This window comes from Diabrotica virgifera, chromosome 2 (genome assembly GCF_917563875.1).
Source record: "Diabrotica virgifera virgifera chromosome 2, PGI_DIABVI_V3a".
Lineage (NCBI taxonomy): Eukaryota > Metazoa > Arthropoda > Insecta > Coleoptera > Chrysomelidae > Diabrotica > Diabrotica virgifera.
The window spans coordinates 97328659-97354819 of record NC_065444.1 but is presented as its reverse complement, the minus strand read 5'-3'; the positions used below and the strand labels follow the sequence as shown (position 1 = coordinate 97354819).

Here is a 26161-nt window from a genome sequence, read left to right as displayed (position 1 = left end):
ATAAATTAAACAAATGTTGTTGCTTAGTAAAAAAATTCTTCCAATAATTTAATCTGACTCATTCATATCGGCAATTCATTAAGTTAAAATTGATTTCATGTGATTAAATGAACTATCTTCCAATAAAGTCGTCCCAGGAACGTAACTCATAAATATTGGCAATATCATTTTAAAGTCTTCTACTTTAAAATGTATAATAGGTCTGGATCCCGCGTATGAAAAAAAGTTGATTAATAGCAAGCTGAAAATTTGTTAATAGCTTAAGGGTGTCTAGTCGGACAAACTTTGATATATGGTAACACTGGAACAGGGGAAGTTTTAATTATGGAACCACGAAAACGGCAAATGTATTTCGTCCGACAGAACAGACTTAAACTCTCCGAACAGAGATTAAACTCTCATGCAAAAATCAGACTGCTATTTATCACCAAATGGGCGTTTTAATGAGAGCGGAACATGTAGAATATGTCAAATGACAGGAATTATGACAGGTGATAAATAGCAGTCTGATTTTTGCATGAGAGTTTAATCTCTGTTCGGAGAGTTTAAGTCTGTTCTGTCGGACAAAATAAATGTGCCGTTTTCGTGGTCTGACTGTTCCAAATTTTTAACCTGTTCCACAATTAAAACTGCCCCTGTTACAGTGTTCCCATATATCAAAGTTTATCCGACTAGACACCCTTAAGCTATTAACAAATTTTCAGCTTCCTATTAATTAACTTTTGTTTTCATACGCGGGATCCAGACCTATAATATATGTCTGAATTGCCGATATGAATGAGTCAGATTAATCAAATTATTGGAAGAATTTTTTACTAAGCAACAAAATTTATTTAAGAAAAACGAAAAGTCCCAGATACAAAATTTATTATTAAAATAATAATAAATAATTATTTAAATCTGAAAACTTTTCTTGTTGGAACTTCTTTCTGGTACATCCTTAATATCTGCCTTTTACAGCTTATAAGACAAAAGACGATGAATAAAGAAAGCGAAAAGGACTCTACAATATGCAGTCATATTCCGCTTTCATTCGTCTAGGAAAAACGGTCCGAAAGAAAGTTCCTAGTACTCAAATATTTACTCAGAATTGCGACTCTTCCTTTATTTAACTGAAATATATTATTTTTTTATAATAAATGTAAAACCAAATAAACCTTATTGATAAATAAATAAAAGTTTTATTGATTTATAAAAGCAAATAAACAATAAATTCAAATAATTCCCAACAAATGCGCTAATGTCACTGTCACTGAAAATCATAAACGTCAAAATTCATAGTAAACAAGGTATCAACGACATGCCATATTGTTTATCCTTGTTTAACTTACTGTGGATTTTATGGACAGGCGATACTAGTTTCTGTGAATAAAGAAAGAGAGCTAGTATAAGTAGTAATTTGTGAATAATTTCAAGCATGGAACAAGATAGAGTGGAGTAGAGTATCATGTAGTTACAATGATACACTGGCAAGCTTTACTGACGAGCCATGAAACCGCGGTTTTACTCGCCTGTCAATCAGGCCCTTATGGATAAAGAGTCTAAATAAATTAGAGGCATTGGAAATGTGAGTGGACCGGAGAATTTTACAAATTGCTTGGAATGCATGAGAATCAAATGAAAAAGTTTTAAATAGACTAAATATAGACAACAACTACTATTTGTGCCCTCGTTTTGAGTGATTCGATATCCATTTCATCTATCCATGATTCATTGCTCGTCTAATTTCTTCTAACAACCCCCTCTGTGGCTCAGTGGTAAGAGCGCCTACCTTTGGATCGAAAGGTCCGAATGGTCGTGAGTTCGAATCTCACCAGGGTCAGAAATTTTTCGTTTATTATAAATTAATAAATGAAAATAGTTTCTGTCCTTGTGGGATCGGTACACACCGGAGGGACCGCAGACGTTCGGATACAATTAACGTCTCTTTGCAAAGACAATGACGTCCACTTTGCAAAGTAACAAGACACTTACTCAACACACACTACACATGACACTAGGTACCTAACTGGAAAAATCCTTACAGTACCATCACCATGTCAATGGCCATTAGTTGTCGAGGAATTAGCAAAAAAAAATTCTCCTAACGCTTGGAAGCGTTATGTCTGACATTAGTTCAGAACCTTGATTTAATATGGTTTTCTCAGTTGCTCTACTATTGTTCTTAAGTATAGTTCTTAAATGGAAATCTTCTACAGTCTTTAACAACTCAGTCCTGTTGGTTATTATTTCACCCTTTTCGTTTTTTAATTTGATTATTTGACTCTTTCCAGTTTTTAATTGTCTTTGCAGTATCTTCATGCTTTTATTTGCCTGTATCGTTTGTTGGTTTTTTTCGTTATTACATTTTCTCAAATCTTTTCTGATTGCTTTGTGTAATTATTTATTCATCATCATGTCTGTTTTACTTGTGTTTATATTAATTTTTCTCTGTTTAATTAGAGTTTTGGTTTCACTGCTGAGTTTCTCAGCATAAGATGTCCTTTATGTTTGATTTTAATTTTGGTTTCAATGTATTGCTGGAACATTTCGCGTCACCGGGTTGTGTCCATGCGTGTATTTAATTTTTTCTCAATAATAGATATGTTTGTGCAGATATATTTTAACTTTAGTGTGTACCATTCGATGATCACTACTTGTATAGAATTTGTTTAGGACAGTTACATCAAGGGAAAATGTATACGTCGAAGGAGAGGGAAATATATATTTATATACGTACTGGAAATGATATATTTTTACAAGTGTCAATGTATTTAATAAAGCGACCTTGTGAAACTTAAATGCCAAAAATATGAACTTTGATCAGGAAAGCTGAACCAACTTTTTGGTTGCGTGTTTGTTGACTAAGATAATATATATTGACATTCTCTATCTACTTTATTTTACTAAAACATCAAATCTAAAAAGAGAAACATCTGTGTTTGGGGAATTTAATTTGACAATAAATATTCAACAGTATTACAGAAAATATACGTTTTCGTTAAATGTTACTTTTCAGATAATAAAAAAATTAAGATTGAATACAGGAGTCACAAAAGCACTCACTGTTATTACTTATATTTTTACTGGAGCATATATTATGGTAAGGGAGCTCAAAAGGGGATTTTAAGCTCCCTTTTGCGCTCATTACTCGAGCGCGTCAGAAAATCACATGGGGAGAAACCTTGTACCCTGTAAATGTACCCATACCATATATAGACTCTTAATACAGGGGCTTGCGTTGGGGGCAATCAGTAAAAAAAATATATCTTTATAAAAACTCGAAAACGTGAGATTCAGACAAGGTAAGTTAAGTACATGAAGAAGAGTGTATATTTCAAAAATCTGACGATTTGAGAGGGGCGTAAGGAAATGGGCGAGTCACAAGGTTTCGCAAAAAAGCGAATATTTCGCGAAATGAACATCAGGTGGAAAAACCGAAAAATACCTGTTCAATAATATTTTTCAAAACTCTATCTAATGGTACCAAACACGACCCACATGGAGGGGGTAGGGGGTAACTTTAAAATTTTAAATAGGAACCCCGCGATATTTAACGAAATGACCATCAGATCGAATTTAACATTTTTCAAAAATCTATTGAATGAGACCAAACATGACCACCCACGGAAGTGAGGTGGGGGGTTACTTTAAAATTTTAAATAGGAACCCCCATTTCAGATGCAGATTTCGATTCCTTACGTAAAAATAAGTAACTTTTATTCGAGAAATACTTTCAAATTATGCATAGATGGTAATGAAATTGGAAAAAACGATTTTTGGAAATGAAAAATTAAATTAAAAAATGGAAAATCCCTACTAAAATGGAAAACTTAACTTTTTTGGGTTTAGGACCTAATTTTCATAACCCAATAGGTCCCCATGATGCTTTAGTAACTGCAAATTTGTCATCCAAGACTCCCTACTATTAAGTTTTTATATACTCAATAAAATTAGAAGTGTTACACCCAGAAGGAATAATTTCTTGAACTTAATTTTTTAGCAGCACAATGAATATATTTAAAGCATGCTATGATAACAATATCAATGTTTTATCTTTTATAGTTTTTGTAAAAATAAAGTTTTATCTTTAAATTTTTTTGGGAAAAGACCAATTTATGAAGACCGGTTAGTACAGGATATTTTTAGTTATGATTTCTCAGTCTAATTGTATTCAGTGCAAGAATATGCCTCGAATATGCAAAGAATATGCTTTGGTGTTCGAAGACACCAAAATTAGCACCATTTTAGCGATTTTGACAGGGGTAGAATTATTGTCGATAGATATATGGGTTTGTCGTATCGCGAAATTGGCCGTCGTGTTAATTGTAAGGCAATGACAGTTATGCGAGTATGTCGTGTGTGGACAAACGAAGGTAGGGGAACACGAAGAGGACCAATTGGTCAACCGAGGCGTACCACAGGGCGTCAAGATCAACGCTTTAGACTCCTGGGTCTGAGAGACCGTTTTGCTACTACGAGTCAAATAGCTGACCAATGGTTTGGAGTAGAACGTAGACCTGTTACTAGACGTACCCTATACCGTAGCATTTGAGCCTTTGGACTGGTTTCATTCCGCCCACCACGAGTGCTTCCTTTGACTGCGGACCACTGTCCTCAACATTTGAATTGGTGCAGAGAACGGAAGCATTGGGTGGCAGAATGACATAATGCAGCATTGGGTGGCAGAATGGCATAATGCAGCATTCAGCGATGAACCGCGATTTTGTTTTGGTATGCATGATGGTCGTAAGATGATAAGACGCCGCCATACGACGCCTTTTCGCCAGACGATAAGTCGACGAGATATCGGGTTTGCTGTTGAGAGGCATCTACACAGGACAGTTGGAGTAATGGTTTGGGGGGTTAATGCCTGTGGTAGCCGATCATCACTTTTGTTTATTCGAGGCAGTCTGACAGATGTTGATGACATCTTACAAACCAGTTTACTGCCTTATCTAGACGGCCGTCGAAACGCCCTTTTTCAGGAAGACAACGCGCGTCTCCATATTGCTCGTCAAACTATGGACTTTTTTCAAGAAGCTGGCGTTCATTTTTTGCCGTGGCTACCCCGTTCACTGGGTTTAAATCCTATCGAACATGTGTGGGATATAATGGGGAGGAGACTGTCCACTTTGCACCATCCTCCACAGACTCTGGCACAGTTTTAGCGTTTGGCCACACGGGCGATTTTTTACGGCCGCCGTAAGAGCCGTAAAAATCACCGCGAAAATGGGTTCCACGGTGAGAATAGTAGATGGCTAGACTGTTGCTGCGCGATATTTTACAGCTCAGTCTGGCCATCTACTATTCTCACCGTGGGACCCATTTTCGCGCTGATTTTTACGGGTCTCACGGCGGCCGTAAAAAATCGCCCGTGTGGCCAAACGCTTAATCCATGAAATTCAAGTTGCTTGAAACGAGGTGCCACAAACAGACATCGATCATCTCATTTTGTCAATGCCCAGTCTAGACGTGTACAGGAGTGTATTCAGCTAGGGGGTCGCCAAACACATTATTAATTTTTTTTGATTACATGTCAATAAAAAGTCTTGCCAATGTTATCGTTTTATTCTTAATGAAAATGTAACCTGTCGCCAAAAAATTAAGTTCCAGAAATGATTCTTTCTGGGTGTAACACTTCTAATGTCACTGAATATAATACAGTCCCTGGCCATATTATTATGACCACCTATGAATTTTTACAAAAATCAACTATTCCACTAGGTACGTTTTTTTTAAAATATGATTTTTAAATTTAATTTTGTTATGCAATGTTAATGTTATGCATTAACTATAATATATTTAATAATAAACAGCAATAAAATATTTAAAAATATTACATATTTATATTTTTTTAATATTTTGTTCAACTTCTGACCTTAATTAGATGGAAAATATTTGGAAGCTTTTAAAACAAGAAATTTCCGATGAAAAGGTCACTAACTAAATTGTTTTGATTAAAGGACTAATATATCGTTGAAACCACAATGACAAATTGAAGCAAAGTGAATTGAACTGCATTCAAAGTATGCCAAGACGGGTACTAGCGGTAATCAAAGTTAGAGGGGGCTCAGCAAAATATTGAAAAAATAAAAATATGTGATGTTTTTAAATGTTTTATTCGTGTTTATTATTAAATATAATACATTGAATAATAAACAGCAATAAACAATTTGAAAATATCACATATTTGTGTTTTTTTAATATTTTGCTGGGCTCCCTCTAACTTTGATTACCGCTAGTACCCGTCTTGGCATACTTTGAATGCAGTTAAATTTTTTTTACTTCAATTTGTCATTGTGGTTTCAACAATATATTAGTCCTTTAATCAAAACAATTTCGTTAGTGAGCTTTTCATCGGAAATTTCTTGTCTTAACAGCTCCCAAATATTTTCCATTTGATTAAGGTCAGAAGTTGAACATAATATTAAAAAAATATAAATATGTAACATTTTCAAATATTTTATTGCTGTTTATTATGAAATATATTATAGTTAATGAATAACATTAACATTGCATAACAAAATTAAATTTAAAAATCATATTTTAAACAAAACGTACCTAGTGAAATAGTTGATTTTTGTAAAAATTCATAGGTGGTCATAATAATATGGCCAGGGACTGTATATTCTATAGAAAACACATTTTTCTAAAAATATAAATAAGTTATTTTTGAATATTACAAAAAAACATCATTCCGCATAATAATGCTATTCATTATTACAATAAATTACCGGACAAAAATGCATGATTCCTGTAATAAGTTCAGAAATAAAGTTAAAAGACCAATTTCTACATACATAAAATCAAAAGCATACTCAAAACATACTATTAACAGTTCTTCTTCATTACATGCCATATCAGAATTATCGGACGTTGACAATCAACATAGCGACGGCTTTTCGATCTTGTGCAATATGGTATAATAATAATTGTCCTGGATTTGATAATATCTGCGTCCATTCACGAATATTTTTTAATCAAGAAACTGGTTTTCTTCCTACACTTCTACAGTCCTCTATTTTACCTTTACGAATCAGTTGTAGTATTCCATATCGATTTCCCCTGCCAGATAAGACATTATCCGGTGATTAAGTCTTTAGCAGTTTGTTGTCTATCTTTGTTGACCCTCCTTGGTACTTCCTCATTAGATTTTCTTGTTGTAAAAGGTATCGTCAGCATCCGTCAATGAATTCACATTTCCAATGCTTCAATTCTGTTATCAACAGTTGCTAATATCAATCAAAATAATATTCCTAAAAATATCGATTTTTGGGGAAACTTGGTTTTCAAAAATTGTTTAAATAAATTGCACTCAATTACATATTTGTAATGTACGTAAATAGTACCTACCTGAAGTTTTCTTTTATTTTTTAAACATAGATTTACAGGATCCCCTTACTTCGACTAGTCTTCATAAAAATCTACAAATAATCCCGTTGCAGTGTAACATTTTTCACAATTTATGTATGAAAACTTAATACTAATTTTTAACGATTTTGCAATAACAAATTAATTTTACAACTTATAAAATACGCCATTTTGAAGCCTTTTTAAATTTGAAGCAGTTTATTAACGAAAAGTCTTAGATTTAAAATATTGTTTATTATATTTTTATTTCAATTATTCTAATTGTTTAAAAAGTAGTAAACTTTGTATCTGGGGCTTTTCGTTGTTTTCCTCGTAATACGAGAGATGTCGCTAGATGCGTCTCAAAAGGTGGGTTCATTGCTTCGCGATGGTTTGCCTTAAAAGAGGCAGAATGTTTATATTCCCTTCAGAGTTGTGACTGCATAAACTTCACTGATGATGCATAAGGATGCTGAAATAGTTGCTATATGGAGATTGTAGTCTAACTCTGAATCGAATATAAACAAAACCTGCCTTGAACCCTTTTTTATCTTTTTCATTTTACTCATTTTTTGAGTATTTAGAAACTGTCTTTCGGTCCTTTTCCTAGACGAGGAGAAGGTAAATGCGTGGCCTAAGTGTCCTCTATTTGCCTTCTCCTATTTTCGTCGTCTCTACGTGATTATATATTGTAAAATCCGGAGATATGGGATGCAGCCAGAAAGCAGTTTATTAACGAAAAGTCTTAGATTTAAAATATTGTTTATTATATTTTTATTTCAATTATTCTAATTGTTTAAAAAGTAGTAAACTTTGTATCTGGGGCTTTTCGTTGTTTTCCTCGTAATACGAGAGATGTCGCTAGATGCGTCTCAAAAGGTGGGTTCATTGCTTCGCGATGGTTTGCCTTAAAAGAGGCAGAATGTTTATATTCCCTTCAGAGTTGTGACTGCATAAACTTCACTGATGATGCATAAGGATGCTGAAATAGTTGCTATATGGAGATTGTAGTCCAACTCTGAATCGAATATAAACAAAACCTGCCTTGAACCCTTTTTTACCTTTTTAAATTATTTAAAACACAAAATTTTGGAATTTTACTTCAATCAAATACTTATCTTTTTAATGGTAAGAATTACAAAAAAAAATAGTTAGTAAGTGTTAGCAAAGAAGCAACGTACCAAAATATGCATGGCGTGCAGTGGGCGTACGTTAGGGTGTGCTCACTGCGGAGACCAAAGGATGGTATCCTAGTCTAGAGCATGGTATCCTACTCTTCATATTCGTGAATTCTGGCATTCAAAATAATGCATTTATTTTACATAGCGATCGATAACATAGTTTCGATCGCCAGGTAAAATAAATACATTATTTTAAATGCGAGAATTCACGAATATGAAGGGTACGATACCATGCTCTAGGCGAGGATACCATCCTTTGGTCTCCGTAGTGAGCAAACCCTTATGTAGCGGACGAGGAAGGTTTAACACATTCGCTGCCACTGACGCCTTTTGGCGTTCGTAACCTGTGGAATTAAATAGGGTTCTTTTCGTATTGAGTCCATAACGAAAGTGACTGAATGTAAGTGGCAGCGAATGTGTTAAAGGTGAGTTTCCGGCGCTTGAAAACTGAAACAAATCAGCTAAGGGAGACAAACCCGATAGAAAAATCCTGGTTCTCCAAGAACAGAGGTCGGAAGAATGGGGGTTGGAGCCATGGCCCTGTATATCATAATTTGTAAAATCCTAGTAAAATAAGAAAATCTACAGTTTCGTTTTGATTTAAATCTGTCTCCCTCCATCCTCCGATAGTACTATTTCTAGGTCTACTTGTTGTCAAGGAGGCTCTGAGGAAGATAAATTTACACCAACACGGCCGTAGTTTCTCGATATAAATTAAAACTATTTATATCGCAGTATGGTTAGAACGCCCTCTAACGGGGAATAAGTGAAATTAATTTCGACTCGATTCAAGTTGGTAAACCTAGAAAAAGTACTAACGGAGGATGGAGGGAGACAGATTTGAATCAAAACAAAACCGTAGATTTTCTTATTTTACTAATGCCATACTCTGTATTAGAGTCTACAGACTCGTTTTGTAAAATCTTACTTTGCTAAAAAGGACAGCCTCAACGGAAAACGACTGTGGCAACGGAAACTGACAAGAAGTTGAAGGACATTAGAAAAAGTTCGTTTTTAACTAGTTGACGTTCCGATTTCCACTCCGGAAATCGTTTTCAATCGGAATAGAAATAAAAACGTCAAACAACAGTTAAAAATGTAATTTTCATTACAATCAATTGTGGCTACTCGCATAAATGTAAACATAATATTTAATTTAGACGTGCCACAAGAAAACAGTTCCAGAACAACTCTTTTCGCAAAAGTTTTGAGTTTTTAAAAATTTTTGCTAAATACGAAATTGCCCCCGTCAATAAGTTATAACTCGGTTTGTATCATGCTTGCAGCAAAAATAAAAATCTCTTTCATTGTTTAGAAGCTGCATCTTATCCATAAACAGTTCTTTCAAAAAATGGAAAGTTTTTGGTTCGTGAAATAGTGAAAAAGCGATCGGAAAACATAAGAAAAATTGAAATTTTCAATGAAGAATAAGTTTAAAAGTATTGATTTTTCAAAAACTTGTTTCTATGGAACACTTTTTTTTTTCTTTCACAGAATATATTTTTCTACCAATTCTTGTGGTAGGGGAGCCCAAGCGGGGATTTTTGCAGTTACTCGAGCGCGTCAGATTATCATATGGGGAGAAATCTGGTACCCTGCAGATGTACCTCTACCATATATTGGCTGTTAACACAGGGGAGTTCGTTAAGGGGGGCCCGAAAAAGAAAATCTATCCTTAAAAAAACTCGAAATTGTCAGATTAAGATAAGGTAAGTTAAATACATGCAAAAGAGTGTATATTTCAAAAATCTGACGATTTGAGCCGGACGTAAGGAAATGGGTGAGTCCCAAAATTTCACAAGAAAAAAGCGAATATTTTGCGAAATAAATGACAGATCGAAAAACTAAAAAAATTGTGCTCAATATTTTTTAAAAATATATCGAATGATACTAAACACGACTTCCCACGGAGAGGGGTGGGGGTAAATTTAATATTTTAAATACGAATCCCGCGATATTTCGCGAAATGAACATCAGATCGAAAAACTGTAAAATACACTTATTCAATATTTTTGAAAAATCTATACAATGGCACCACACACGACATCCCACGGAGGTGGGGTGGGGGGTTACTTTAAAATCCTAAATAGGAGTCCCCATTTTTTATTGCAGATTTGGATTCCTTACGTAAAAATAAGTAACTTTTATTCGAAACATTTTTTCAAATTATGGATAGATGGCGTTATATTCGGAAAAAACGATTGTTGGAAATGGAAAATTAAATTAAAAAATGGCAAGCGCCCACTAAAATGGAAAACTTTACTTAACTTTTTTTGGTTTTAGGACCTATTTTTCACAACCCAATAGGTCCCCAAAGCGCTCGAGTGACTGCACATTTAGCATACTTTGCTCCCCTACCATTGAGGATATTTTCAATATAAAGGTTCCAACCCCCAGTTGGATTGAATCTCAGCCCCCCAGTTGTGTTGGATTTCATCCCAAGGTACAAGCACACTTCGGCATAGTTAAGGGTAAATAGAAGTTTATTCCAAAATTTAATCAATACGTGTTAGTGTAATTCGGAGGATAATTTAAAAAAGTTTACTTACCATATCACTTTGTACCAATATCCTTAAGGGGAAGTCAGTTTGTCTGTTTTGTCCGGGTAGACCTCCAAAAGCAGCACCTGGTCCTCTAGGATTACGTTTCCCCCGTTTTTCCACAGCCAATTCTACTTTGAATGCTTTACCTTCTACTTCAACACCATTTAACTGATTTACAGCTCTAAAAACAAAAATAATATAAACAAGATAAGAAAAAAAATTACGTTTATCATCAAAAGGACTTTTTAAGCTTCTAAAAGCAAGATTTTATGACGTTGCTGTCTTTAACCACTTTAACTTTACCCTAGCGCGTGGGCATATTTTAAGATAAAAGGACATACTCTTTATAATTTATAAATCCATAAAAAGCGGTATTTTGTGACAACTGAGTTATAGCGTACCAAAATGCTAAGTGTTAAAGGTGCTAAACAAAACAAAAAACAATGCATTAACTTATACGATTAATCTCTGATCAGATCTGTCTATTTATTTTTCTATTCCATTTAATCGGTTTTGTTTTCTACCTTCCTTGATATATTTTTTTAATTTCCCGAAGGCTATTATCTACTTGGAAAGAGTAAAACGTTAGGTTTAATTATTTGGTAATTTAAAGAATGCCATAATGCAAAATACTCATCTTACAATAAGGAAAAGCAATTAGAAATAGCAATTTTAGCTGGCGCAAATGACGAATAAATAGAGCTGTTACTTTTGCATATTATCGGTAATTATAGAGTAAAATAATAAACATGAAGATTTACTAATTGAGAATAATAATATTCATAACAAATAATACTACTAAAAATAATAATCATTAATAGTCCATTCACTGACAGTAAAATATTGAAACACCTCCAAATTTTAAAGAACCGCTTGGATTGACATGAAATTTGGCACAGCTAACATGTCAGAAAAAAAGTGATATTGTGGCGATGTGCTTTTGCCTTGGGGATGAGTTTCATTCCTTCTCGGGGGTGAAAAAATATATTCTCAAAATAAGTCCGGAGATAGATAAACTGACTAATACTAAGCAATTTTGTTCTATAGCGTTTTTTCACTAAAATACTTTTCCGAGTTATCTGCGAGTAAAAATGTTCATTTTTAAATAAATTTAACAATAAAACCACGTTTTTAAGAAGGTACGATTCCGACAACGACTGCAGACGGCAACTGCAGATGTCAGTTGAAGTTGTCGCCGTGACGGACGTCACTACTTTGCACTATTAATGTGTATGATACTAATTCTAACATCTCACTGTAACAATGTTGTCCGACAGAACGTCAGTTGTTAATATTTATACAAATTAATAGTGCATAGTAATGACGTTATTAAGAAAAAGTCAAACATACTGCTGGACAAAAAGGGCAAAATAATTATAGACGTCGGTGAAAGGCTTAAAAGATGGCAGGAATATATTCAAGAGCTATTTAAAGACGAACGGACTGAGATAGTAGGACCTATTTTATTTTATTTGTTGTATGTTCAATTTGCAATTTATATATAAATTTTGCAATTAACTGTTTTTGTCTTGGCTTTTATATCTTATACTGTATATTATTGACGATTTATCTAATTTTAGTAAAAATTGTAGTTGTTATTTGTTATTTATATTATGTTTTTCTTTTGACTGTATGTAAGCTTTGTCCATAAAATTGTAAAAATTTTCAGAGACAATAAAGCATATTTCTATTCTATTCTATTCTAGTACTAGAGCAGGAAAAGTTCGACAACGGCCCAGACATAACAGAAGATGAGGTATTAGAGGCGATAAAGCGAACAAAGAACAACAAGGCAACGGTCCTGACCAAATACCTGTAGACATAATACGGTTAATAGAAGAACAGCAAATTGGAATATTGGTCGACTTATTTAATACAATATACACTACAGGAATCATTTCCAGAGATTGGCTGCTGTCAACGTTCATAACACTGCCAAAAAAAACCAAATGCAAAAGAATTCCAAGACAACCGGATAATAAGTTTAATGAGTCATACACTCAAAATTTTTTTAAAAATTATACACGGTGCATGGATGTTAATCAGCCAGTATATATGTGTTTCTTGGATTACAACAAAGCCTTCGATAAGGTCAGACATAACCGCCTTATCGAATTACTTGAAAAGAAAAACTTAGATATGAGGGACATCAGGATCATTAGTGCTATCTATTATAATCAAATCGTTGTGGTAAAAGAGAACAACGCCTTTTCAAATGAAATTCAGATTGAGAGGGGCGTCAGACAGGGCTGTGTCCTGTCTCCTACTTTGTTCAATTTGTATTCAGAGGAAATAATCCAGGAAGCACTAGAAGACCTAACCACGGGAATAAAAGTAAATGGCCGACCAATCAATAATATACGGTTTGCCGACGACACTATTTTATTAGCCGAATGTCTTGAGGATTTACAACAAATGGTTGACGGAGTGGTAGAAGTCAGCCAAGAAAACGGACTGTCCCTAAACACAAAAAAGACACAATTTATGGTAATCACAAAAGCTCAACAGTGCCAAGAAAGCATAACAGTACATGGAGAACAAATTAAAAAGGTTGAAAAATATAAATATTTGGGTACAATAATTAATGAAACTAATTAGTACACAGAAGAGATTAAAGCAAGAATAGGACAGGCAAGAAATGCTTTCAACAAACTGAAAAAACTACTCTGTAGCAGGGACATTACAATTTCTTTAAAGATAAGACTTCTGAGATGCTACGTGTTCTCCGTATTATTCTATGGGTTGGAGGCTTGGACATTAAAGAAGGATGTTTCGGACGGATTAGAAGCCTTCGAGTTATGGGCCTACAGAAGAATATTAAGAATAAGTTGGGTGGATAGAGTCACGAATATCGAGGTGTTGAGAAGAATGGGAAACGATAAAGAGGTTTTAAATACAATTAAAGTCAGAAAACTGCAATATCTGGGACATGTTATGAGGGGCGAGCGTTATAACTTGTTACAATTAATAATACAAGGAAGAATACAGTGTAGAAGGAGTCGCGGAAGAAGACGCATCTCCTGGTTAAACAATTTGAGAGCTTGGTTTAATTGCACTTCTGCTGATCTCTTTAGAGCAGCGGTGTCGAAAGTGCGAATTGCCGTGATGGTTGCCAACCTTCTTAGAGGAGATGGCACATGAAGAAGAAGAAGTAATGACATTTGTCAAGGTGACAACTGTAACTGCCGTCTGCAGTTGCTGTCTGCAGTTGCTATCTGCAGTCGTTGTCGGAATAGTACGGGTTTTCGCAATTAACTCAAAAATTAAGTATTTTATGAAAAAAAACAGTCCTAGAAAAAATATAGCATATAAAAAAGTGAAAAAAATTATTATGAATGCATGAAGTCTGTAGACTCAGTAGTGACAGAGCTGTAGGTAATGAAAAAGTAGGTTCATATTCGTCATATTCCAAATCTAATATTTCAACGTGAAATAACCAAAAAATGAAGCACTTTTTGAGGAAAACTCATTACAACTTTTTTAAAGCGTTTAAAAAAAGCTTTATTTTTGTTTCTTTTTTAAGTTTCTAGCAGCAAAGGTAAGCAAGTTACTTCTCAAAATAAAGTTGGTCCCTTTTGTTTTTGGTAAAAGGATAGTGAAAATCACCCCCTAATTAGCATCCCAAATGAAATTATTCGTTACCGCTTCACAAGTTGATTTACTTGTGGTTGTATTGTTTATGTGATCTGTAAGTTTCTTCACTAATCACGAGTGTATGCAAATTTTGAACAGCCGCATCTTAACCCATTTTTGTCTTACAGAAAAACAAAAAATCCAAAATATTCAGAAAAGTAAAACCTATATTTTTTTACGGTTTGAAAATTTTTGGTTTCACTAATACATTTTAAGGGGAAAGGAACAAAATGCAAAATTTTGACGCCTGTCAAAATTTTCAATGTACTTTAAATGTAATAATTTTTTTCGAATCCTGAGAAAACTAATAAGTATTTTTAAAAAATTTAAACGCAGAATGAAAGATTACTTTATTACCGAGGGCCGAAAGTCCCTTAGAATGAATGAAAAGTTTCTTTTGAATGAGATATTTGACATTAAAAATCACACTAAATTTTCTCTTAGTTTGTCACCCCTGTAACTTATTAAAATAAACATTATAGAAGTTTTCAGGACGTTCTTACCGAGGGCCGAAAGTCCTTGAAAACTTCTATAATGTTTATTTTTAATAAGTTACAGGGGTGACAAACTAAGAGAAAATTTAGTGTGATTTTTAATTTCAAATATCTCATTCAAAAGAAACTTTTCATTCATTCTAAGGGACTTTCGGCCCTCGGTAATAAAATATTCTTTCATTCTGCGTTTAAATTTTTTAAAAATACTTATTAGTTTTCTCAGGATTCGAAAAAAATGATTACATTTAAAGTACATTGAAAATTTTGACAGGCGTCAAAATTTTGCATTTTGTTCCTTTCCCCTTAAAATGTATTAGTGAAACCAAAAATTTTCAAACCGTAAAAAAATATAGATTTTACTTTTCTGAATATTTTGGATTTTTTGTTTTTCTGTAAGACAAAAATGGGTTAAGCTGCGGCTGTTCAAAATTTGCATACACTCGTGATTAGTGAAGAAACTTACAGATCACATAAACAATACAAACACAAGTAAATCAACTTGTGAAGCGGTAACGAATAATTTCATTTGGGATGCTAATTAGGGGGTGATTTTCACTATCCTTTTACCAAAAACAAAAGGGACCAACTTTATTTTGAGAAGTAACTTGCTTACCTTTGCTGCTAGAAACTTAAAAAAGAAACAAAAATAAAGCTATTTTTAAACGCTTTAAAAAAGTTGTAATGAGTTTTCCTCAAAAAGTGCTTCATTTTTTGGTTATTTCACGTTGAAATATTAGATTTGGAATATGACGAATATGAACCTACTTTTTCATTACCTACAGCTCTGTCACTACTGAGTCTACAGACTTCATGCATTCATAATCATTTTTTTCACTTTTTTATATACCATATTTTTTCTAGGACTGTTTTTTTTCCTAAAATACTTAATTTTTGAGTTAATGGCGAAAACCCGTACTATTCCGACAACGATTGCAGCGAGGTAAATATGAAAAATCATAAAAATTGATTTTTCGAATTTTTGCATAAAATTTTATTTTTGAACATGTTCCACCAATTCTAGATAAAAATAAATTTCATAGTCGGATTCAGCGACCTCGAAAACATAAAGAATGACCAAAATTTTCCATTCACCTATCATGGTAGCTTTTTCGATTTCTAAGCCTCAAATAAGGGGTGTGCCGCTCGCCTAATTATTGTTGGTTGGCTGAATAATTTATTCTATAAACCACCCTCTTTAATAATAAAATATTCAAAAAAGTGATTTACTAATATTTATTTTATTTTTATATAATTTAAATCAATCTGAAATCGGTATTTTGAGTGAATGTTATTTATCTTTTTTTTTTCATTTTCAACCCTTAAAAACAACCCATATCTTTATAAAATAAAAATAATAAAAAATACATTTGAACACGTCATTTATTTTTCATTTTAATTAGATGCTACTGATACTTTTTTGTCATTTACAATAAGAATATCTTCTTGTAATTTTACATCCCTTAACACCACCCCTCATAATGAAAAATATAAGTGTAGGAAAAAAATATCATTGTAGAAAAAAAAACAATTTATACAAAGGTGTATAGAAAAATATGTAAAACAATTTGACATTTAAAGAAAAAAAAGGTCTTGTCACTAACTTTTTCTAATCTTCATCACTGTCGCCACTGTCATTCGTTCCTTCCTTATATTTGTCAGAGATTGGACCACTGTTTCGGCAGTTAGCACCTGCACATCTTCCACATGTAATAGCGTTACAAAAAAGCCCTATCTTTCTATAGTGACATGACTCGTTGCAGCCTTTTTTGCAGTACCAAAAATTTTTTTCTAGTAATTCCTGCGACGCAGCTGATTTTTGCATTTTTGTGGGCTACAAATATCAATCAGCAGTATTCCATCCCCAATCAATTTAGTCCATGTGGTGAGACCACTCCCGTCTGAAAAACATTTCTAATTCGGTTTCTTTGCGGATTCATATTCAAAAGTGTCCCCTTTAAACAAATCTGAAGGGTGCCGGACGGAATTTTTGGGCAGAAATTGTTTAAACAATTTTTTTAAACAAATACATAAGATCACCTTTTATTGCTCCAAAAAATATATTTTTAGGTTTTTTGGGTCATTCTAAACAAGGTATCTTTGGTCGCTGTAAATATTTCCTTTTGAAAATTTTACTGTGTCATCTTTGAAGAATTTAGATAACAATAGAATTTGTCCAGGATGTTTAAACAAATTAAAAGAAAAGTTGTTAATTTTTGTTGTAAATTTCGTTAGTTTCATGTTTACTTAAAGAAGTTGGGTGACAAACTTTCTAGCTTATAATTTTAATCAAAACAGCATTAAAACATAAGTCATGAAGAGGTTTTCTGGAAAATTTTAAGTCAAAATATGCAATAGGAAAAAGCTTATGTGACTATAGACGAGTGGCACTCCCCCAAAAAAACGCTTATTTCTCGAGATACTGCACAGTGTGGTGAATGGTTAATTCTGATCAATCCGTATGTTTTTGATGGTGCTGAAAACGAAAATTGGGTTGATTTTGAATTTTAGATGGGGGAACATTATCAAAATCGCAATTTTATCCAAAAAATAAAAAAAAAATGAAATCACGTTTTGCACCATTTTTTTTCTATAAAACATTTTGTTCTTTGTATTCTATTTTTCCATAAACTTAAAAAAAGCTAAATTTTAAATTTGGTCACTCAACTTTTGCGATTAAACTTTGCAATTCAGGAATCTGCATCTTTTACTTTAAACAGTTCATAACTTTTATTATAATAAGACAGAGAGATTGAGACAGATCCCATTGTCTTCAGAAAGGTAAGAAATATATACTATAAAAAATTCAGAAAAAAATATTAAAACGGAACAGAGTTCTAGTGAGTTAAACGCAAAAAAAACGTAATTTCATTTTTTTTTTAATTTTTATGTTAAAATTGCGCTTTTGACAATGTTCCCTAAGTAAAATTCAAAATTTACCTAATTTTCGTTTTCAGCACCATCAAAACATAAAGTATGATACAATTAGCCATTCTATCTTAGCTCGTCTATAAAGTCACATAACTTCTTTCCTATTGCATATTTTAACTTCCAGAAAACTTGTTCATGAATCATATTTTATTGCTGTGTTGGTTAAAATTACAAACTAAAACGTTTGTCACTCAACTTTTTTAAGTAAACATGAAGCTAACGAAATGACGATAAAATGTTTAAAAATTAACAACTCCCCTTTTAATTTGTTTAAACATTTTGGACAAATCTCATTGTTATACAAATACTTCAAAGATGACACAGTAAAATTTTCACAATAAAATACAGCGAGGTAAATTTGAAAACTCATCAAAATTGATTTTTCGCATTTTTGCATAAAATTAGATTTTTGAACATTTTCCACCACTTCTAAATAAAACAAAAAAATAATGTATGTACTTTGTAAGAACGTAAGAAGTTATACTTCTATTATATGATTTAAACGAAATCAATATACTTTACAGTTTATTTATATTTTATTTAAATATTAAACTAATTTTAATACTTACTACTTTCCAAAAAAATTTATTAAAATAATACCAAAAATTAAAAAAATAAAAGAATAAAACACACACAAACACATTGAAAAATGCCACAAAGAAATGATTTCTGAACATTAATTGTTGCCAAAAATTTTAACCAAATACGTATTTTCTGAAAAAAATTATATAATAATATACTTACAATCATAAAATGTATAAAAAAAATAAAAACTTGCATTGGGGATTGAACCCGCGTATTATAGGGCTGCTTAGATTGTAAATCAATGCGCTTTCCCATTGTGCCACCTACACGTATCTGTCATGTGGAAATATACACCAACTGAACGTTTACACCATAAACTTTTTGACAGTTGCTTATTACTTATATGAATTTAATCAAATTACCTAGTTTGATTTTTGTGGAATTAAAATATTAAAATACAACAAATCATAGAGTAAGAAAACAATATATTAGATGAAGATTTGTAGAAATTTTGTTCATAATCAAATTATGTAAATTAAAGCATTACCTACTAATAGGTAAGTACATTATTTTTTTACATTTTCCAAATAGGTATGTAGGTAGATAATTTTTTATTACAATACTGAAACATTTACAATTACGTACCTGTGGCTTTTAAAAACTATTTAAAAATTCACTACAATTATAAACTTGCTTTTGTTTCTGTCCTCACAACAATAAAAACTAATATACACAAGATTTGTTTATCCATAACCTCCATATTGAACAATTATTGACGGATCATTTCAACACCCAATCAGAGCCCGTATAACGTTTGAGCTGCGCCCAGGACCAAGACTTTTGATGAATTCGCGCACATATACATTTACCCACATCGCGGCTAAAGAAGTATAACTTCAATAAACTTCATATTCGGATTCAGCGACCTCGAAAACATAAAGCATGACCAAAATTGGTCATTCACCTCAAAGTTGATTTTCGTGGTCGGTATTACGTAATTTTAGGAGTTACCGCCGCTCGGTTAAATGTGTTGAAATATAAAAAGTCACTAGAAAAATTACCGAAGATATCTTCTTTTTTGGTTGATCATATCGGCTTTCGACGGTAATCCATACATATTTTATTATACAGTAAAACCTCGATAAAACGGACCTCTATTTAACGGACTTCGGATTTAACAACATTAGATATGCAGACGACACCGCGATCATGGCTGAAAATATCGAAGATATTCAATTCCTTATAGATCGAGTCACTAGAGAATGCTCCAATAACGGACTTAACATAAATGCAACAAAGACAAAGTTACTTGTGGTTAGTAAACAAGACGTCGGCCCTATGCAACTAATTGTCAGTGATGAATCAATAACAAAAGTTAACCATTTTAAATACCTAGGATGTTGGATAAACGAGACACTAAATCCGGATGAAGTAATTAAAACTCGTATAGAAATTGCAAGAGGAGCATTTATGAAACTTAGATCTATTCTGAGCAACTCTCAGCTGAACTTACAACTAAGAATCAAGTTCCTAAAATGTTATGTGTATCCTGTATTACTATATGGATGTGAAACCTGGATCATGAAGGTTAACATGATGAACAAATTAGAAGCCTTTGAGATGTGGTCGTGTCGTAGAATGCTCAGAATATCTTGGGTTCAACGCATTTCAAACAGAGAAGTCTTAAACAGAGTAGGTCAAGGCGAAGGTGACTTAATGAAGATGATAAAAAAGAGAAAACTTGAATATCTGGGGCATATAATGAGAGGTAGCAGATACAGGATGCTGCATTTAATACTCAATGGAAAGATCGACGGAAAAGGGGGAATTGGTCGAAAGAAATATTCATGGCTCCGAAACCTTCGTCAATGGACTGGCTTATCAGCAGATCAATTGTTACATGCCGCACAAGATCGAGAACGATATCGGCAAATTGTTATGGAAGCTACCCACGCCTAAAAATTTGGGCACGGTACTTAAAGAAGAAGAAGACTAAAAATGAAAACACAAAAAATCAGCGATATAACTGAATTAACCTATGAATTGTCAGTAGTGTCAAAATTTCGTAAATATCAATAGTGTCAAAAATTCATAACAGAGGAGTAAACTTGCCTGAGGTTGGACCAATTACAAACAAGCATTACGGCGCGATAAATTTAAATTGCTCATCCTGGTTTAAAAACAGACCATAGTTTTATTCAATTTTGGCAATAAGGGATAGTTTTCACCCCTAAAAATAATAAGCATATATCGGCACGGGCTAGACTTTGAATTAGGAGGTAAGTAAAACATATACCCATAAATTTCATCAAAATCCATGCATTAACTGGAGTGAAAGGCAAAGAGAAAAACATGACAAATTAATGATGTATTGTATTCTAAGTATATTATTCACTTATTAATGTTTTGACTTCTTTTAATAGTGTTAACAAAATCCTACTGCATTCTACCTTCTACCGGGGGAAGTATGTAGTAAAATTTTCTATTCTGTATTTCGGTTTTAGACCTTTACTTATAGGTTTGTATGTCACAATAATATTTCAAACCAAATGTCACTTTCTTAGAAATAAAATAATGAAATGTTTATTGAGCAATATTTTACAAATAATAATTCAACAACACAGAAGACAAAAATGTTAACTTCTGTAAAGTTTTTTTTTTCTCTCAAAATTTTTTTGTTTCTCCTCAATAGTTTTCTTTTTCATAAAAATATTTTGCACCTAATAGACCAAGAGGCAGCGCTAAAAAATCTATTTGAATTTACTAAAGCTAGATTTTTCACAGTTGCTTACTGTGAGTGTGTAGAGAAACATACTGCGGTCGGTCAAGCGAAACGTAGAACAGGGTTTACTGAGAGGGTATCAAAGTTGCTTTCCTACGAAGGTAATTATTACCATTTACTAAGGCTGAAAATCAGTACACACAATCTAAATTAAATATAAATAAAAGTTATTATAGTCGGTCAGCTGTATGACGGGACAGAGCTGGTCGGTCGGCCCCAATAGTCGATTGAGGAAATGAAGCATTTTGGCTCGCAATTTTTTCATCCAGCATGGATTTACTTGAAATGTTCACAAAAGGTAGGGAATAGTCCAAGGATCATTTTTTATATCATGCCGCTATCATACGCTAAAACCTTGGGGGTGGTTGCCACCCCATCTCGGGGGTGGGAATTTTTTATTACATTTTAACCATGTAATTCGATGGAAAAAGTGATTCTAAGAAAAAAATGCTTTTTACATTTTCTTCGTAAAACTAATATTTTTCGAGTTATTCGCGCTTGAAAGTAACAGTTTTTCGACGAAAAAATCGACTTTTTTAGAGGGTTTTTTGAGAATACCTCGAAAAATATGCATTTAATAAAAAAAAACTATAGATATCGAAATTGTATCTTTTAGTAACACAAACCAAATTCTTTTCCTATAATATCTTTAAGACCAATACAAACCGAGATACAGCATGTTAAAGGTTAGCTGTTTTCGTCAAATGCACAATTTGAAATATTCAAAGCCAAATAATGGGAAACATTTGCATTTTTCGAGGAAAACTTAAATAATCTTTTTTCAAGTATACAATTAGACCTTTAAAAAAAAATAAAAAGTTTCTAGCATGAAAATTAAGCGACTTATAATCAAAAAAATGTCGGTACCAGCTTTTCTCTACGAAAAAATCAGTGAAAGCAACCCCCTAACTACCTTCCTAATTTAAAATTGGTCTTCACCTTTCTGTAGTTCCTTTTATATTTATATTATCAATACACTCAAGGAGTATGACCTATTTAAAATGCCTAATTTTGGAAAAATTGGATTTTTCCATGGAAAATACTGAAGATATGAAAAAAATTATAAACTACTAAATTGTAGCTTTTTTAATGACTAAAACTACCCTGTGCATATATTTTCATTACAGTGAATAGTTAACCAGATATAGCTGTTTAAAACCTCTATTTACCAGCAAACACCCCCCTATTCGAGCCCTTTAAACCCGCCCCAATTAAAACTAATGCATCTTACGGAATTTAATTTACCCAGTCTTATAGCTCTTTAAAAATCCTACAAAATCATTTTTGAGGGGTCTCATTATTGAGAGGGTATCAAACTTACTTTCCTACGAAGGTAATTAAATCCATTTACTAACGCTGAAAATCAGTACACAGTGAGATATCATATTTTTCCAAAACTAGGCATTTTAAATGGGTCAAACTCCTTGAGTGTATTGATAATACAAATATAAAAAGGACTGCAGAAAGGTGAAGACCAATTATTTTTAATTAGGAAGGTAGTTAGGGGGTTGTTTTCACTGATATTTTCGTAGAGAAAAGCAGGTACCGACATTTTTTTGATTATAAGTCGCTTAATTTTCATGCTAGAAACTTTTTATTATTATTTTTTGAAAGGTCTAATTATATACTTGAAAAAAGATAATTTAAGTTTTCCTCGAAAAATGCAAATTTTTCCCATTATTTAGCTTTGAATATTTCAAATTATGCATTTGACGAGAAAAGCTAACCTTTAACATGACGTATCTCGGTTTGTATTGGTCTTAAGGATATTATTGGAAAAGAATTTGGTTTTTGTTGCTAAAAGATACAATTTTGATATCTACAGTTTTTTTGATTAAATGCATATTTTTCGAGGTACTCTCAAAAAACCCTCTAAAAAAGTCGATTTTTTCGTCGAAAAACTGTTATTTTCAAACGCGAATAACTCGAAAAATATTAGTTTTACGAAGAAAATGTAAAAAACATTTTTTTCTTAGAATCACTTTTTCTATCGAATTATATGGTTAAAATGTAATAAAAAATTCCCACCCCCGAGATGGGGTGGCAACCACCCCAAGGTTTTAGCGTATGATAGCGGCATGATATAGAAAATGATCCTTAGACTATTCCCTACCTGCTGTGAAAATTTCAAGTAAATCCATGCTGGACGAAAAAATTGCGAGCCAAAATGCTTCATTTCCTCAATCGACTATTGGGCCGACCGACCTGCTCTGTCCCGTCATATAGCTGACCGACTATAATAACTTTTATTTATATTTAATTTAGAATGTGTGTACTGATTTTCAGCCTTAGTAAATGGAAATAATTACCTTCGTAGGAAAGCAACTTTGATACCCTCTCAGTAACCCCTGTTCTAATAGTAAATATAAATAATAATATAATAGTAGCTTTAGTAAATTCAAATAGATTTTTCAGCGCTGCCTCTCCGTCTATAAGCCATGTTACATACCGGGTGGTGAATCGTAGAACGGGCCATAGGAAACTCAATGTAAAATTCTAAACTGTGGAATTCCTGCTTCCCTGCTTTACATAAAAAGTCATGAGAAAATATTTGTAGAGGATTGGAATCTGTATTAAAAACAAAAGTTTAAATTGTTCCACGATTTAAACACATTCCAAAATTTTTAAAAATATAATACATTAATTGCCACAGTAGGTATGTGTGTAACAGTGAGGTCACACGTTACTATTTAACTGACAGTGCGCACACTATTGACTGAATAAAACATCTTCATTATTAATACTTTCTCCTAACTGAGGGTATCTTATCAACTTTATTATTTTTTAAACAATAAATGATAAAATAAAAATACTGACAGTTCAAATATGGTTAATCTTAATAACTTCATTGTGACCGAACGCAACCGTTACCCACAATATTGCACTATGTGTGACCTAACTTTGGCGTAATCCTCTGAAAAATTAATTACATTTTTACAAAATTTTGGAATATGTTTAATTCGTAGAGCAATTTTAACAGTGTTGTTTTCAATACAGATTTCAATCCTCTACAAATTTCCCTTAGGGAAGCAGGAATTCAACAGTTTAGAATTTTACATTGAGTTTCCTATGGCCCGTTTTCCAATTCACTAACAGGTATAGTGAGGGGCAAAATTATGGAATAAATTAATTTTCTCTATAACGGGATTTCGGAGATAAATCCCAAAACAGGTCGATTTTTATTTATAAATTATAATTTTTTGGCATATATTTCATACTAGTGACGTCATCCATCTGAGCGTGATGACGTATACATATGATACAAAAATAAGCAATAAAACTTACATCTGAGCCTGCTCAGGGGTGTCGTACGTGACGGCGACGGTCTGTGTATTCTGATCTTTCGATGTCAACTTGTCACACGATACAACACGTCCATGTTCGTTGAGGAGGTGTTCGATGTCCTCGAACCTTACATGTAGACCCAAATTTGATATTATGATTTTTGACGTTTGGCTGCAACAAAAAGAAAATATTAGAACATAGAACTTTAAATCATGTTTTTTCTTCTAAGTAACACTTTCTACGTTTTAAAGAATTTTTTTTTTAATTTGAAGAGTGTACCAATAACAATATCACTTTTAATCTCAAGTTGAATATTATATTGACCCCTATTCCTTCGCTTGGTTACTATTCCAATGCTGTTCTTATCGATCATACGCGTATGCACACTATTAATGCAACTAACGTCATTTTTTGAACATTCGCGAATACGAATATCTGCTACCGACATTCGCGAATGCGGAGACGAATGCGAATATTCAGTTCTTAAAAGGAATAGGTAGAAAAGGTATAGGAAATACCCACAACATTACTGTATGTGACCAAACTTTGAGGAATAGATTACATGAAGCTGGCCTGCACCCCTGCACGTCATACGTCCTTTGAGGGTTCCCATGTTGTCATGGAAATCGTAGATTTTTGTGGGCACATCAAAATGAAAATCCTTGAGGCCATTGGTACATAATTCGCAAATATTTTACGGCTATCTCTACTTTTTCTGACTTTACACGGCAAATTACGTGTAGTAAAATTCACACTGGTATGGATATGTAAACATTACTAGAATGTCATTCTAGTTGAAAATGTCATCATTAACTTAAAGAGATGGCTTTTGAATGTTCTTGGATAACTGTTATTTGTATAATTGCAAATTATTAATTCAGTTAATAAATGTGATAATTGTTTCACTAACTATGTATTCAGTGATTGTAATAATTTATATGTACAACAAAAACTAATACTCAATCGAGAAAAGAGGAAAAGTGTTAAAGTGATTTTTAATAATTAGTCCTGTCGCCAGTGGGAGTACAACGGCCTCCTTAATTCAGATGGACTTACCCAAGTTTTTTTATGTATTTTGACCCGTAGAAGACGAATTTTTTGGGTAACAGTCGATCAGGATGTCGATAAGATTGTTATAAACAAAGAACTTGAAGAATCACATAACAGCGATTTTTCGCAAAACAAAACATTTTTTTGTATTTTTTGGGTCATTCTAAGCAAAAAATGTTTTTACAAGTTTTTTCGTAGGATTAATAGTTTTCGACATAAACGCGGTTGAACTTTCAAAAAATCGAAAAATTGCAATTTTTGAACCCGAATAACTTTTGATTGAAAATAAATTCAATTCTGCTTGCCGCATTTGAAAGTTCAAAAATTCAGTCAAATTCTATCGGTTTTGATTACTTTCATTGCTAAAAATTAATTTTTTTATTGTTAAACAAAGCTATAGACACATAG

The 26161-nt window shown here is 32.8% G+C and overlaps 1 protein-coding gene across 6 annotated transcripts in view; it reads right to left on the bottom strand.

Annotated features, from left to right (window-relative positions):
- The window catches only part of LOC114332504 (insulin-like growth factor 2 mRNA-binding protein 2), a 509159-nt gene that overhangs the window by 40761 nt on the left and 442237 nt on the right, over nt 1-26161 (bottom strand). For all 6 annotated transcript variants that reach the window (XM_050642734.1, XM_050642736.1, XM_050642735.1 and 3 more), the window contains 2 exons: nt 24704-24874; nt 11063-11237 (listed from right to left, as the gene is read on the bottom strand). In XM_050642734.1, the coding sequence (XP_050498691.1) occupies nt 11063-11237; nt 24704-24874 (346 nt within the window). The remainder of the gene's footprint in view (nt 1-11062; nt 11238-24703; nt 24875-26161) is intronic.